This window comes from Cryptomeria japonica, chromosome 2 (assembly GCF_030272615.1).
Source record: "Cryptomeria japonica chromosome 2, Sugi_1.0, whole genome shotgun sequence".
NCBI lineage: Eukaryota > Viridiplantae > Streptophyta > Pinopsida > Cupressales > Cupressaceae > Cryptomeria > Cryptomeria japonica.
Window position 1 is genome coordinate 656,369,695 of NC_081406.1, and position 14,716 is coordinate 656,384,410.

The 14,716-nt window shown below is 34.1% G+C and overlaps 1 protein-coding gene across 1 annotated transcript; it reads left to right on the forward strand.

Moving 5' to 3' along the window:
- Positions 1 to 3,620: 3,620 nt before the first annotated feature.
- Positions 3,621 to 7,911, forward strand: LOC131034073 (protein NODULATION SIGNALING PATHWAY 1). The gene is made up of 2 exons (XM_057965425.2): positions 3,621 to 4,496; positions 6,199 to 7,911. Exons 1-2 carry the CDS (start codon positions 4,227 to 4,229, stop codon positions 7,711 to 7,713), a joined length of 1,785 nt encoding a protein of 594 aa, XP_057821408.2. The 5' UTR covers positions 3,621 to 4,226; the 3' UTR covers positions 7,714 to 7,911.
- Positions 7,912 to 14,716: the final 6,805 nt, after the last annotated feature.

Here is a 14,716-nt window from a genome sequence, read left to right on the forward strand (position 1 = left end):
TAATTTTGATTTAACAATTTAATAAAAAATAAATTGTTGAAGGCATAAATTTATTATTATTATTCATTTATTTAAGATATAAACATTAAATAGGGGTTAATTTAAATTATCAAAGTTAGAAAAAAAATTGTTTTTTTTTTAAGATTGTTATTTTTCATTTATTTTGATTTAAACAACTAATAATAAAAAATTATTGAAGTTATAAAATTATATATATATATAATCAATTTTTAAAATTTAATTGCATATTTAATTTATATAATTTAATCGTTTGTATTATTAAAAAAAATTAAACAAAAGAATATTATATATGTGTATACAAATTAATGAAAATAATTAATAATTAATTATATATATATATATATATATAACAAAAAATTACTAAATATTAAAATAAAAATAACAAAATGATATTAAAAATTATCAAATTTCAAAAAAATCAATAAAAGTTCAAAAACTCAATAAAAATTCAAAAACTTAATTCAATATCATGAATACAAGTGAAACTAAAAGTAACAATACAATATTTAATAATAATGTAAAGGATATTAATTCACGCAGGATAAAAGTAAAAGAATGAATAGTGAGTTAAATGTGGAAGGGCAAATTTCTCTCTGCACCTGACAACTTTTTCTACACACGTCTAAACCTAATGGAAACATAAACAGTGTTGGATTTTGAAGGGCCCACACTAAGCGTCAATGCCCTATATAATCAAGCCTTCTTTTGCTTTGTAACACTAAAAGTAAGCCTCTAGCAATCTGCAACCGTGTTGGGAGCCAATCAAAGCCAATGACAGACAAATATGATCTCATTTCACGTGAAGGCAGTCATATCGCTCAAAACTTTCATCCAATGAAAAAACCTAAAATTCTTTTATTCAGACATTTTGGTTAAAAATTGTTTAGTTTAAACAATTTGAACATTGCTAAACACAGGAATTGCACTTCATGAATTTTTTCTATGGAATGTGATTGGTTGCAGCAGGAAAAACTATTCAACAGTTAAAGACTAACCCTCACCAATAGTTCCATGAAAGGCAGGAACTAATAAGTCTAGAGGAGAGCAATTAAGGCTTAGTATATGTGCCACTCTCGACAAAAAAAAGCATCAAATGTGTGTGTTCATTATTGCATAAAAGGTCACTCTAATCTAAATGGGCCCTAAACAAAAGGGAAAAGTGCATGGATAAGCAATCTTTACCATTATAATATTGTATTGTTATAAAGATAATATAACATCATATTATGAAATGCTAGGACTAGCTTCTTTAATACTTTAAAGGATGACACTATGCTTTCTCTTTCCAAAGATTAAATAGAACATAAATAATTCTAATCAAGGTTAATTTAATAATATCAATTCTAATCAAGATTGGTAATAGTAATGATAATTCTAATCCAAATTATTAATAATAATGTCTTATGGTTTACTTAGTTTGCTAGAACTTGAAAAAAAAAGCTCCTACTTTGTTTTAGTAAATCAAGAATTAATGTTATTTTTAGTGTTGAGGTTATTGATTGCTATTTTTCTCTTAAAAAGAAAGTTTACACAATTAACTTCTAAATCGTTGGGGGAATGCACTATGTATCATGAGTAAAGTTCTAGTTTATATAATTTCCCAAATATTTTTGCCTCTAATCCCTTGGTAGTGAATTCACTCACACAACTAGAACAATTTCTCTCTACTTCCTCAATAGAGGAGATAAATTCCTTCTCCTTAGGGCAAAGCCACTAGGCTAGTGTCAAGCTCAACTTTGAGGTTTTTGTTGTGGCTTTGCATTCAAGTTGACAAATGTTCATATTGCTTGTTGTTTAGGGCTTCCAGGATGGTTAGGAGTTCCTTGATCCTAATTTTGATTGTCATCCCCTTAGGTGGCTCCTCGATAAGTTGATCTACCTTCTTATCCTCTTGGTACAACAAATTATCTTTAGTAGTTGCTTATGCTATATAATTTAACTTGTTTCCTCTCATTTTAGTTCTCTTATATTTTGATGAATTGTACATGCCTACCAACCAATTTTAATATAAACATTCTTTATATACTTTATTATTTAATAATTATTACATAATACAAATAATTTTAATAAAAAAATTGTTTGACATCATGTGCAAGAATAGAAGTAGGAACAAGATTGGGGGTTGCCATTTTGAAAACTACCTTAGAGTGGGAAGTGTCTAGATGAACATGGGGGTGATGACGAGGAAAAAGATGATTGAGGACTATTATATGGGGAGCTTGAGGGTGACTAGAATAGATCTTGATATGATGATGAGGAAGAGATGCCAATGAGACTTTAGTTGGAGGCCTATCATAATGCATCTACCATAAGATTTGTAGGGGAAAACATTTCTCAATAGGTTTGTTTGGTAACTCCACTATAAGAAACCATCGATGGTGGTTTCTATTTTGGAGGCTATTTTTTGTTCTCCAAAGTTTTGTTTCTCCAAGTTCGAGTTAAAGAATGGCTTCTTGTTGCCTACTGTTGTGTCTTCTCCTTTGATGCCCAAGGTTATTGTTCAAGCTATCCCTTTCGTCTAACATATAATTTCTTTTGTGTTTGGTCGAGATTATGGGTTGTTTAAACATGGCTTGGACACCCTCTCTCCCAATTACCCTTTGTGCATTGGTGTTGAGTCAATTCTTAAGGTGGATTCACTAAATCTTATGGTCAATCTTACTACTTTGGTTGGTGTGAATGTTAATTTGTTGTTATTTTTTGAAATGAAAGGTCGGTGATGACCTAGGTGGACTTTGTCCAATGCACAATCACTTCCCCTTTGACATTTCCTTTGGCCACAATGATAGATGGTGGGAGTTTTTTTCTACATTTGTGATTCTATTGCCAAATATTGATGTGTTTAAGAAGCTAGCTCTATGGAAGTGGAATTTTATAGGCCATTTGAAGATTTTTGTAATAAGGAATACCCATATTTTAATTTATTTCTTGAACCATGATGATTGCATATGGATCCTCTCAACTGAATTGTGGTTTCTTGGAAAGGTATATTTATTGCTCAAGAAATGGGCTCCCCATTTTGATCCTGAAAAGGAAAGTGCCAACAAGATTCTTGTTTGGGTTAGGCTTCCTAGTTTATCACCAAAATACTAGGTGAAGGAGTAACTATTAAGCATTGCTAAGTTTTTGGACAACTTTGATGGTGGATGTAGTCAATGTCTAGGAAATGGTTACTATTTGCTAGACAAAGTGTTATTATGGAGGTGGACACAGTTATACCCTTTAAGATTTCTCTATCCTTCCAAATTGAGCATTTGAATATAATAGATTACTTGTTGATATTTTGTTGTCGTTGTACTACCCCTTGATTCAATTGAATTTCATCAACCAATCATTTTAACTTTGTATAAAAAAATTAAGCCCCTTTTAAAAACCTTACCTTTTACACTTAATAAAAAGTCAATAGAAAATAAATATTAATAAATGAACCTAAACCACCTACTCACCGGTAAAAATATTAACTTACAACAATAATAATGACATTGAGTTAGATTCAAACCTAGCCTTAATTGAGTAGGTTAATGTAGATATACTCCAAATAACAGATTCTTCGAAATCGATCATACAAAGCCCAAACAAAGGGGTAGATCTCATGGTGGGAGATCCTATGGTATGGGAGATCTTATGGTATCTAATGGCAAATCGACTACATTGTCTGCAGTGTGAAATAATTTTTAATATTGCATTAAACTAAAATATCAATGAAGTATGATTTGAGGAAACAGACCATAGCTGTAAAATCTTACGCCTTAACGAAATATTTTAAGTGCCTTTCACTTTCCCACACCCATACAATTGCCGGAGGATGACCTGTTCAAAATAAAATAAAAACATCCAATCAAGGTGCAAAATTTTGACTACAAAACTTTCCTTGTAGTTCATTAGAAAAATGGTACTCGATACATACAGAGGTAGTTTTCCAAATCATGTTTATCGTGTAGGGAGCCACGTTACATAATGTCTATGTAATCCTCCTGGAAAAATTAATCTTGTGCAGTTTTCTGAAGGACATGCGCGTCACAGAAAACGATCTTAATCTTAGATCAAGTCAACGAAAAACTAGAACACACGGTACATATACAGTGTATATATGTACTAGGATATTTGATCATACATACATCTGGGTCACTGTTTAAGTAGGCCAGAGCGCCATAAATGAGAGACTCTACGAAGGGTCAATCAGAGCAGCAGTATTGATAGTAAGCATGGGAGAAAGAGGGGAATTTGGATATCTGATGGAGTGGCTTGACATTGGGGACGAGTGTTCTTCAATGGATCCATTCCAGCTTGTGGATGTGGATGGGTCCCATGATGCCTCCCTGTGGGAAAGTGCTGCAGCAGCATTGCCAACAATGGGGATGATCCCTGAGCCTCACTTTCTCATGGAGCCATCTCTTAGCAGTAATGATTCACCCTGTCTAACTGGCCATTGGGGGGATGCGGAAGACAACAGTTTTAGGGCTGATCCAATCAAGGTATGGTTTTGTTGGCTCTGTTTTTGTTTGTAGGTAGTTTACTTTTCAGTCAAATTTATATTATTTTTGGGATCCTGATGGGGTGAGTGATTGTTAGACGAATTGAATGGATTGCATTAGAATTCACCTGGACCTATTTGGTATTACAGACCTTGTGGCATGATTTCTGCTTGTATCTTTTGCAGGTAAACACTTATGATCTAGGATTAAGTTATTGTGATCATTCATAGTTTTTATGATTCTAGAAGCTGTAGGGTAGGTGAAGCAAAAAACGAGATTCTGGCATGTGGGGATGGTGATTAGAACAAGGAGCCACACCCAAGTCATAAAAAGGAGCCTGCTAAATAGTTTTGTCACAAAGGGGGCAAGTAGTTTGATCAAAGCACCCAGCATATAAATGGAAGGTCCTAGGTCCTGAGTTGTAGCTGCAAATGGGATGGAGAAATTAAGACGTGCCAAAAAAAAATCCTGCTAGAATAGTCATGGAGTGCATCAGCATGTAAATGGAAAGTCCTAGGTTAGAATCTTAGCTGATCATAGATTAATCGAACCACTCGAATGCTTTTTATATATCTAAATTTCAGGCTTAATTACAAGTTTACCTGGAATATACTTTTCTTAGGTGAACAGGCAGGTGTAATGAAGAGCACCCAGGATAGAAATGGCAGGTTTTAGGTCCTGAGTCGTAGCTTCTCCATTAAAAGAGACATGAAAGTTAGATTAGGAACCCCAGGCATTAAAGTGTGGTCAAATGGGATGGAGAAATTAAGCCATGCCAAACTGTAATAGGAATAGTCATAGAGTGCATCGTAAATGTAAAGTGCTTGAATCTTAGCTGATCATAGATTGATGGAACCACTTGAATGCTATTTACATTTCTAAATTTCAGGCTTAATACAAGTTTGCCTAGAATATACTTTTCTTAGGTAAGCAGGCAGGTGTAATGAAGAGCATCTCCCTTTTAAAGGCATTTTTTGAGAGACTTTTTGGCAGTGTGCCTGTTTTATCCAAGTCTGGTGGAGGGAGCTCTTTTTGAAGACCCCAAAAGGATAGTCATAGAAGGGGGCTAGACCCTGAAATCTAAATTGGGTGTGGTAACTGGTTCCCATCGACACAAAGGAATTTAAGATGGCCGTGTGGGAAAATTTTAGTGTGTGTGACAGATAACAATAACCATATTAAGGGACAACTTTTTCAAGTTCTGGAAAGAAGTAAACGTGTTTTGTTATGTCGGCACAATTAGTACCAAAGTAATTATTGTGCTAGGTGCAGTCCATTTGTGTTGCAGCTGTAGTTGCTACTCTACTTCTTTTATGTCGTTTCAAAAATATGTGGTGCTCATGCTGGAGGAATTGGTTAGATTGCAGATAAATCTTTGGTGAGAATCATCATGACTTTCTGTGACCTGTTGGTTTGTGCTCTGGAATAGATTGTGAAAGGGCGAATGATGTTGTCCTTGCTATTTAGTTTAGCTTTAAGTTTTGTGCTCTGAAATAAATAGTGAACAATAATCATACCATGGAACGAGATTTACTTTCTTTGTATTCTTGGCTATTATTGATCATTTTGTAATTTTGATTTCTAGGCTTGACAATCGAAGGGGTAATTTTAGAGAAGATCGATTATGTAAATACCATTTTTTGGAGTGATATTACAAAATGACAAAGGATTAATCCATTTTTATTTTTTGTCTGGAATGCAGAATGATATAGAGGATTTAGCCAAGGCAGGAAAGAAGAGAAAAAGAGGTAAACACTCTGCGAATGCTAACAATTCGGCCCTAGATCAGCCTACCTCAGGGAAGCTACCAAATGTCTTGGAGAACAATGTAAACTCTCCCCACACAGGAGAGAGCATCCACCAGGACGCCCACTTATACTCTTCCCCAGAGACCACCAAGTTAGGTGCTCGTTATGGAGCAGAGTCAGACAACCAAATGGATATAGACAGTGCAAGTAAGAAATGTAACAATGGTGGGGGCAGCAACAACAACAACAACAAAGGCAAATTGGGTGGACAACAGAATGGTTCACCTAATCCATCGAAGGACTCAAGATGGGCTGAACAGCTACTGAACCCATGTGCAGTAGCCATAGCCAGCAACAACATTTATCGCATCCAACACCTCATATGGGTCCTCCATGACCTGGCCTCGGCCTCAGGGGATGCAAACCATAGGCTTGCAGCACATGGGCTGAAAGCTCTCACTGCTAAAATCACACACTCAGGGAGCATCTTCCCTTGCTCAGAATTCCTCTCTGCAGATCCCAAGTTGTTCTTTAAGGCTCTCCTCAAGTTCCATGAGGTGAGCCCATGGTTTCAGTTGATCTACAAGATAGTCAATGGAGCTCTACTTGAGGCCTTCGAAGACAGGACCAGTGGGACTCTCCATGTAATAGATATTGGTGTTTCTCATGGAATGCAGTGGCCCACTTTTATTGAAGCAGTGGCCCAAAGACCATCTGGGCCTCCTAGTCTGCTAAAACTAACTGTTGTATCAGACACACTGGGAGCACCCTTTTCTGCTGGCCCCCCATCTAATGACTTTGCTAACCGCTTGAATTTGTTTGCAAAGACCTTAAACCTTAATATGGAGCTCAATGTTGTTGCACAACCCCTTGAGTCACTCACCAAAGAAGTCCTTGGGGTTAAAGATGATGAAGCATTGGCCATTTGTTTGCAGTTCAGGGGTCATCAACTCCTACAAGAGGGCTTGGACAAAAGTGATGGCAAGGGCGACCAATTAACATCGCTCTCACCAAGGGACAAGTTTATCCAGTTTGTAAGAAGCCTCAATCCCCTCTTGTTTGTGTTGAGTGAGAATGATGTGGATCATTCATCCCCTGATTTCTTAGAAAGGTTTCAAAAGTCAGTGGACCATCTATGGAGATTCTTGGACTCTACCAGTGCATGTTTCAAAGGGAGGGAATGTGAGGAGAGAAGGGTGGTAGAGGGGGAGGCAGCCATGGCCTTGGTTAACAATGCTGCCTATGATGATGCCTCTCGTGTGGAGAGAAACGAGATTCATGCAAAATGGGGCAAGAGGATTATGGAAAGGGAATTTGTCTCTGACATGCCTAGTGATGAAATATTAGAAGGTGCAAGAATCATGCTTCGCAAACACGATTCCAACTGGGAGATGAGGTTGGATGAGGGTTGTGTTTCTTTATGTTGGAAGAATAATCCTGTCACCTTTTGCTCTATGTGGAAGCTATGAATTCCACTTCAGAAAATATGGCTTGGAGATGCTGGTGTTTACTACCTTGCCAAGAATAGTCCCATTGGAAACTTTGGGTAGTGTGGCCTACTTGAGAAGGTTCATTGCATATTCATGATGTACAAAGATACGAGTTCATTTTTCATGATTTCCATTATCTTTATTATTAAATTAAAGGTTTTATATACTCATTAAATACCCAATTTGTTGTATAAAAATGTTTCACATGTATATCTTAGAAATGTGCTTTAGGGGGAATGCAAATCTAACCAAATTCCTTCTGCTCCATGAACAAAAACTAAATTCTAAGATGTCTAAATTATCATCATTTTCATTTAATTTGTTTCTTTTTTTCACAATTATGTATCAAACTTATTTGAATTTCCCAATTCCCATTGAGTGTTTGTTGCATTCATATGGATTTGTGCTTATCGTTTGGAACAACATATGCAAAATAACTCAGACAAGGAATCTTCTTAGTTTGTATTTTGGGGAGAGGACCTAGTGGTTGAGCGCATTCCAATGGTCGTGATAGCACTTATTGATTTAATGCTCATTATTTTTGACAACATTGCACCAATAGTTGTGACTTTAAAGTTGTTATTGTTGATGATGACTAACCATAATTGAATGAAATGTATCCCTTAGATGTAAAAAGCAACGAATCATGTTATGTCACATCAGCACACAAGTATTGGTCTCTCTTTTGCACAAGTATTGTTCTCAGGCTGATCTGGACACCTTGGCAAAAAGCATGCTGATGTGGCATCATATTTGATGATATGGTCTTGAAACCTTAGTTATAAGTAGGGGACTTGCCAAGTTAGCTGCTGTAAAAAATTGGGAGTGAGAAGTGCCAAATTAAGATGCTCAACTACTAGATCCTCTCCCTTAATGAAACTGTATAAAAATGAAACTCAATATAAGAAATTATTCTACAGAAAATCCTTTAAGAATAAGACCTGTCCTTTCTTATCACTGTGTGAGCTATAAGTTATAAGCTTCTTTAGGCCTGCAAGAACATCATCATTAAAAAAAAAGAATCTGGACACGCTATGATTGGCTCTAATGCTCAATTACAAGGAAATAAGACATCTCCCCATACTAATTTAAGTGTATTAAATAGAGTAAATAATGAATATAACTTAGACTTGAATTAAATATGAGTTGAGCCTGACAAAATAAAAAAGGAGATAGAATGGGTTTGGGACTGAGTACTTGTCATATGATTTAGTCTTTTTGCTGTGGTTTTGGCATTTGCCAATGTAGCTTTCTGCAGGCACCCCTATCTTTTGTAATTATTATGAACAAAGGTTGTTATAATAATAACAATGTAATTTGCTGTTTGGATAGAGGGGAAATTATGGCTTCCCTTGGTTAGTTGTTCACTATCTTAATTGCGTCAAACAAGATTTAAAAACATGTTAAGCAATTGATGCAATATCTACAGATGTAATGGTGATATAATATTCTTTATGTTTTGTGCTTTGATTTCAAAAGTTATTTCACAATTATTTGATGATACTTTTCAATTATTATTTGAAGAGAAATGATCACTTGCAGTTATCTATAAATACTTGATAAAATTCACTCATCTTGAGGTGTCTAGTGCATGGTTAACAAGGCAATAGTCAAATCCTAGGAAAGTTAGCTTGGGGAGTGAGAAACAAGAATCTGAATATAGTAGACTAGGCTACATGGTATGACCTACGTCATGCATAAAGTTACAATATGTGATCTATTCTTGGGTGGCAAGTGACTTAGGATATTAGATTGGTCTTGACTAAGGTAGTGGATAATATAATTTTGGTTAATGGGATTAAGATTGGGGTTAGTTTGTGCATCAAACAAGTCAAGTTGAACACTATGACAATTTAATTATGATAGTGTTCGAAGTGGTATAAAACAAAGGTGTATAAGTTTAGAGTAGGCACTTTTATTCTTCACATTTTCCTCAATTTTTGTGTGCATTAATCTACACGAATAATGCATGCCAAATTAAAATATGCACTAAATGAGTAACAAGTAGATTCAAGATATAGTTTTTGAATGATGCTTTGCAATCTTCATCTACCTATTAAAAAATCATTCGCACTTGCACAAAAAGTTCATTAGTAATACTTGCAATATAACATTAATGGAACAACAAATATAAACATTTAAACACTATGTTTGCTATGAACATATAGCGGATAATGTTTAGTGTATGACCTCGAGTATTGGACAACATTGATTTGTGACTAAGTTGCTACCAATGGGATTTACAAACATCAAGTGTATAAAGTGACCATGATGTAAGAGACAATTTTGGAGTCGAGACTAAGTTGCCCCCCACAAAGCAATCAATCATTAAACTTTGTAAAAGTTGTGTGAAATGGAATTACAGTGTATAAAGGTAATCATGGAGTTGTGAGTGAGTTGGGGCCCATGATGTATACAAGCATGAAGCCATGTAAAATTGAGACAAGATGGAATTATGATGCATACTATAGTCATGGATTTGTAATAGAGTTAATTACCATGATCTATGCAATTGTAAAATCATGTAAAATTGAGAATAGAATCGTGATGTGGAAGACAGTCATGGAATTTTGATCTAGTTATCCTTAATGATGTATACAAGCATTAAACCATGTAAACCAAGAATGATAGGATGTATATACCCCTCAAATATAGTGCATAGTATTGTTATGGATTGAGTTTGAGGATAGGAAAAAAATACAACCAAATTGGACAATGTAATGGCCCTAGATGTAAGTTGTATTATGTATGCATTATAGAGCATACAAGTTGGAGTAAATAGTTATCCCTAATGTTTCTCCATGTGGGTAAAAGCATTTATGTGAGGAAGATGTCTATGTGCAAAATTTCATCATTTAAGCTTAATATAAGTAGGATTGTGTAGTATATGATAATTGTATTGTATAATCATAATATTAACATTTTTGTTTACGATATATTTGTGTGAGAATGATATAAGAAATTTGTTGTAAGATGTCATTAGAAAAGCTCCCTGGATAGGATTAATGCTATGTGAAATAGTGTCATGTAGGAGCAATGTCAAGATATAGCAGGTAAAATGAAATCATGTAAGAGCAATAGGATAATATGATTTGTATTCATATCATTTCTTCTTCGAAGAGAGACAAGGAATTACTTGTCTTGTATGATAATTTTAATATGAATGCTCCCTAAAAGGGAAAGCCAAGCAATGTGGTGTGTGTTCTAATGGCAAGTGCCACGAGTGAAATAAAAGGCATTGTAGAAGAAATATAACTAAGAATGCAAGGGCTATGAAGATGTAAGAGAAATTAAATGTTGATGGCAAAAGCCATGTAAAAGAGATCTTAAAAGTAATGAAGATTAAAGTTATACATATGAAAAGAAAAACATAATAAAGAGGGCCAATGAAACTATGTAAAAGTAGTGAAGATTGATATCTAATAATGAAAGAGAAGCACAAGAAATGGGCATACCCAAAAAGGTAATCATGAACCAAAAAGCAAAAACAACTATGTTTTTGGTCTACATGAATGAAATTTGTTGAAACTTGCATTGTTTGCATCATCTCAATCCCATAGTTGGGTAAAATTAAAGGATAACTGTGAGAAAAAATATTATAAAAGAAGCAAAAGGAGTCGTGAGACAAAAATAAATGTACATGGCCTCTTGTGTCAACATGCACTATGAAAGGTAGCTTTGGGTTGTCCATATAGGCTCATTAAACATGAGGGAAAAGAGTAGAAAGATCAAATATGCATTATAATTTATAATTTTTTGATGAATAATAATAAAGATTAGAAATCAAACTAGAAAGTGAGTAACCCATTATTACTCAAAAGGTCATCTTCTCAATCCCAAGGTGACAATCCTTCTAGATTAGCCATCTATGCATGTACTCGGGAAGGGATATAATCTTCCATGGAAGTTGGTCCTTTAACAACTATATTTGGGTGGAATTATTCATGATTTAGGCTTGGGAACACATTTGTTTTTGTTTGATCTCTTTCGTTGTAATAGATCTGGATTGGTCTATTGTTGAATTAGTAGCCACTTGTTGAATAGTGGATTTAACAACGTGCTTGTCTTTTCTTAATTGTTGGTTTGAAATGGGTGTTGTACCTAGTAAGTTCATCACCTAGGTCCTAATACACGTGCTACCTAAGTTTAATTAAGGAACACATAGGATTCTTCCCACTTTAAGGTGGATAATTATCACTTTTCCACCTTAAGCGGACAAGTTATCATTTTATGTCTCAAGTCATAAGATTAAGACATGTGTCATAATCTTATTCAATTTTATGTTCACCTTGGCGTATATAACCAAGGGTTCTCCTTTGTAATCTCATCGATCCATTCTATTTTGCATTCTTGATAGGAATATAATTAAATTACTGTCATATTGATCTTATCATTTCATTGTGCTTTCCATTAGGCATCTAGATCTTGGGTGGCTATCTCTATAGTCAAATCTTACATTAACTCTAGTGGAATAAGAGCTTTAAGGATTTTCAAATTTGGTTTAATTATTCCCATAATCTTTTGTACAACAGTATTTGATCTTATTTTGTTCTTTAAAGGTAAGTTTTATACATTATACAAGATACCCCCTTTCATAATTTGGTGTTTATTTTGGTTTCAATACATAATTTATGTCAACTTGATACTCTTATATAACATAAAGTGTAAATTCCAACATGCCATAATCATATCCATGTTGCCATTTTGTGGTAGATCTTCCTTTGTAGGTTCATAATTGATCAAGATTGATTCTATGTAAAAAAAAAATTTAATCATCAAACTTTTATACAAGACTAAAGGTGAAGGATCTATTTATATGTGACATTTATGACCATTATGCCAATATTTATCACATTGTTGTAAAAAGTACAACTTGCATTGAACGTAACCACATATATCATGGTAACACATTATAAGATAGTTGTCCATACATCATATGAAACAATCTATCTAAAATAAGTGTGTTAGATGTGAGAGGAAGAGTGATAGTAACCAAGGACTACCAACATTGAAATCCTCTAGTAGTAACATCTAAAATTTGAAATTTTGACATATATCCATATTTAACTTTTTGTAAACAATCCTCAATGAAGATGTTTAAATTAGATTCATTGTTAACCAAGGAATTTATTATGCTCAACTTACTATATTTCACCACAATGCATAAAGATAAAGCTTCATGGATAACTAGCTCACATGGGAGTTCTATGTCATTGAATAAAACAACATGATGTTTTTTATGACTAGTAGATTATATCAAGGAATTCACTAGTTATAGAGTGGTATCACGATTTACTGGATTCTTGTGTAAAGTTTTTTACATGATATTCTTATACAAACATGATGTACACACTAAATCCTGGAAGATATCTTGGGTTGTCTATTTTAAAGCTAATCAATAATATCAATTCCTTAGATGAAATGGTTGTAAGATTAGGTATAGGAGGAAGAATAACTATGCTAGATGGAAAATTTGGCTTTTGAGATGGAACATTCTAACCTCTACACATTTTTTGATATGAATTCTCAATCAAAGGATCTCCATGAATTATTCTTGGCATGAAAAGTAGGTATTTGTCTAGAAGAAGGTGGCTAGGCATAAAAGGTAGGACAAGCATATACATAAGCCATATGGATAGTAGGTGAAGAGGGTGGGAAAATATCGAAAGATAGGTCATGAGAAGGTTCAACTAATTTTACACTATCCTCCAACTCACTAGAACAAGAAAAGTGAACAATAAAAAGTATATGCCGAATATATAAATAAATGATAGGATAATAAGATGAATCAAACCATTGTCATTCCCCTCCACTCAAATAAATTTATAAATCGCTAATCAATAGAGTATAATCATCTAAGAGCTTATAATTAGCAAGAGAAAAATGACTTAACTTGTAAGGATTCATTAGTGGTACCATCAAAGTCATTATGTATAAATCATCACTAAGAGATAATATTAGCATGTAATGAAGAAGGAGATTATGAAACATCAAAATATTAATCCAAAAAATTGGGTTTAAGTGTTAAGACCATTTCGATCATAATGTTCTATGCTCATTAAAGAGTGAGTTCATCATTGTACAAGAAGCAGTTGTGTTACTAATTGAGGATGATCATGGATACAATGGGAAGTCTTCATAACTCTTCAATCAAATTTAGTAGCCTCAAAATGTCCCAAAAAAGTCACCTTGATAAGTTCATCGCTTGTAGAAGAGGGGTGAACAATGTGTTCACCACAACGAACTCACCTTAATAACTAGCAAATGTGTAAGTACTAGTAGAGTTGGCAAGCTCATCCTAATGTACACAATGATTGAAATAGGAAGAGTTTGGGCATTTCATATTCTATTTGGTTGATTTGTTTAACATCTCCTTCAGGGTGGTAGGATATTGGAAGGTCATATGTTGTTTTTCCACATTTGGGAAGAGAAAGCTCTCATCTGTAAGGTGGTTATTGACCATTCTTAGATGCTCACAAGTGTAAAGTAACTAGTCTATTCATGGTGAGAGTAGTTACAAGTTTATCATAAGCTATTAATTCATTGTGTGATCTCATGGATGTCATGTTGGAATTGTAACACGTCTATATTAAGCATTTTGATAGTAAAATGGTAGGTGTTTACTCTCTAGAGCTAGAGTTGTTCACCCTATGTTGATTTTTTCCAAGGCAAACTCTTATGTTTCAATTTGTATGTTCTTTTCCATATGTTCCAAAAAGATCTTTGTTTGTTTCCTTGTTTACAAATGGCTAGATTCTTTGACATCCATTGTAAGTAAACTAGCATACTTATCTTTTAAAAACAATCCATGTAAAAAATGTCAAAACCTATACAATAAGTTTCTTTGAAAGCTTTGAAATCTTTTTTAATAACCGTGGAAATCCATTTTTATAAATTGAATTGGGTTATTATAGATTAGCAAATTGTTATTTTCCTATTGTGGTTTCAATTTCAATCTTAGTGATCATCAACTCAAACATTA

Excerpts from the sequence above, each read along its gene's own strand:
- LOC131034073 (XM_057965425.2), top strand. The coding sequence starts at position 4,227 with ATGGGAGAAAGAGGGGAATTTGGATATCTGATGGAGTGGCTTGACATT. Across the intron at positions 4,497-6,198 it reads TTAGGGCTGATCCAATCAAG|AATGATATAGAGGATTTAGC; the intron begins GTATGGTTTTGT and ends TCTGGAATGCAG.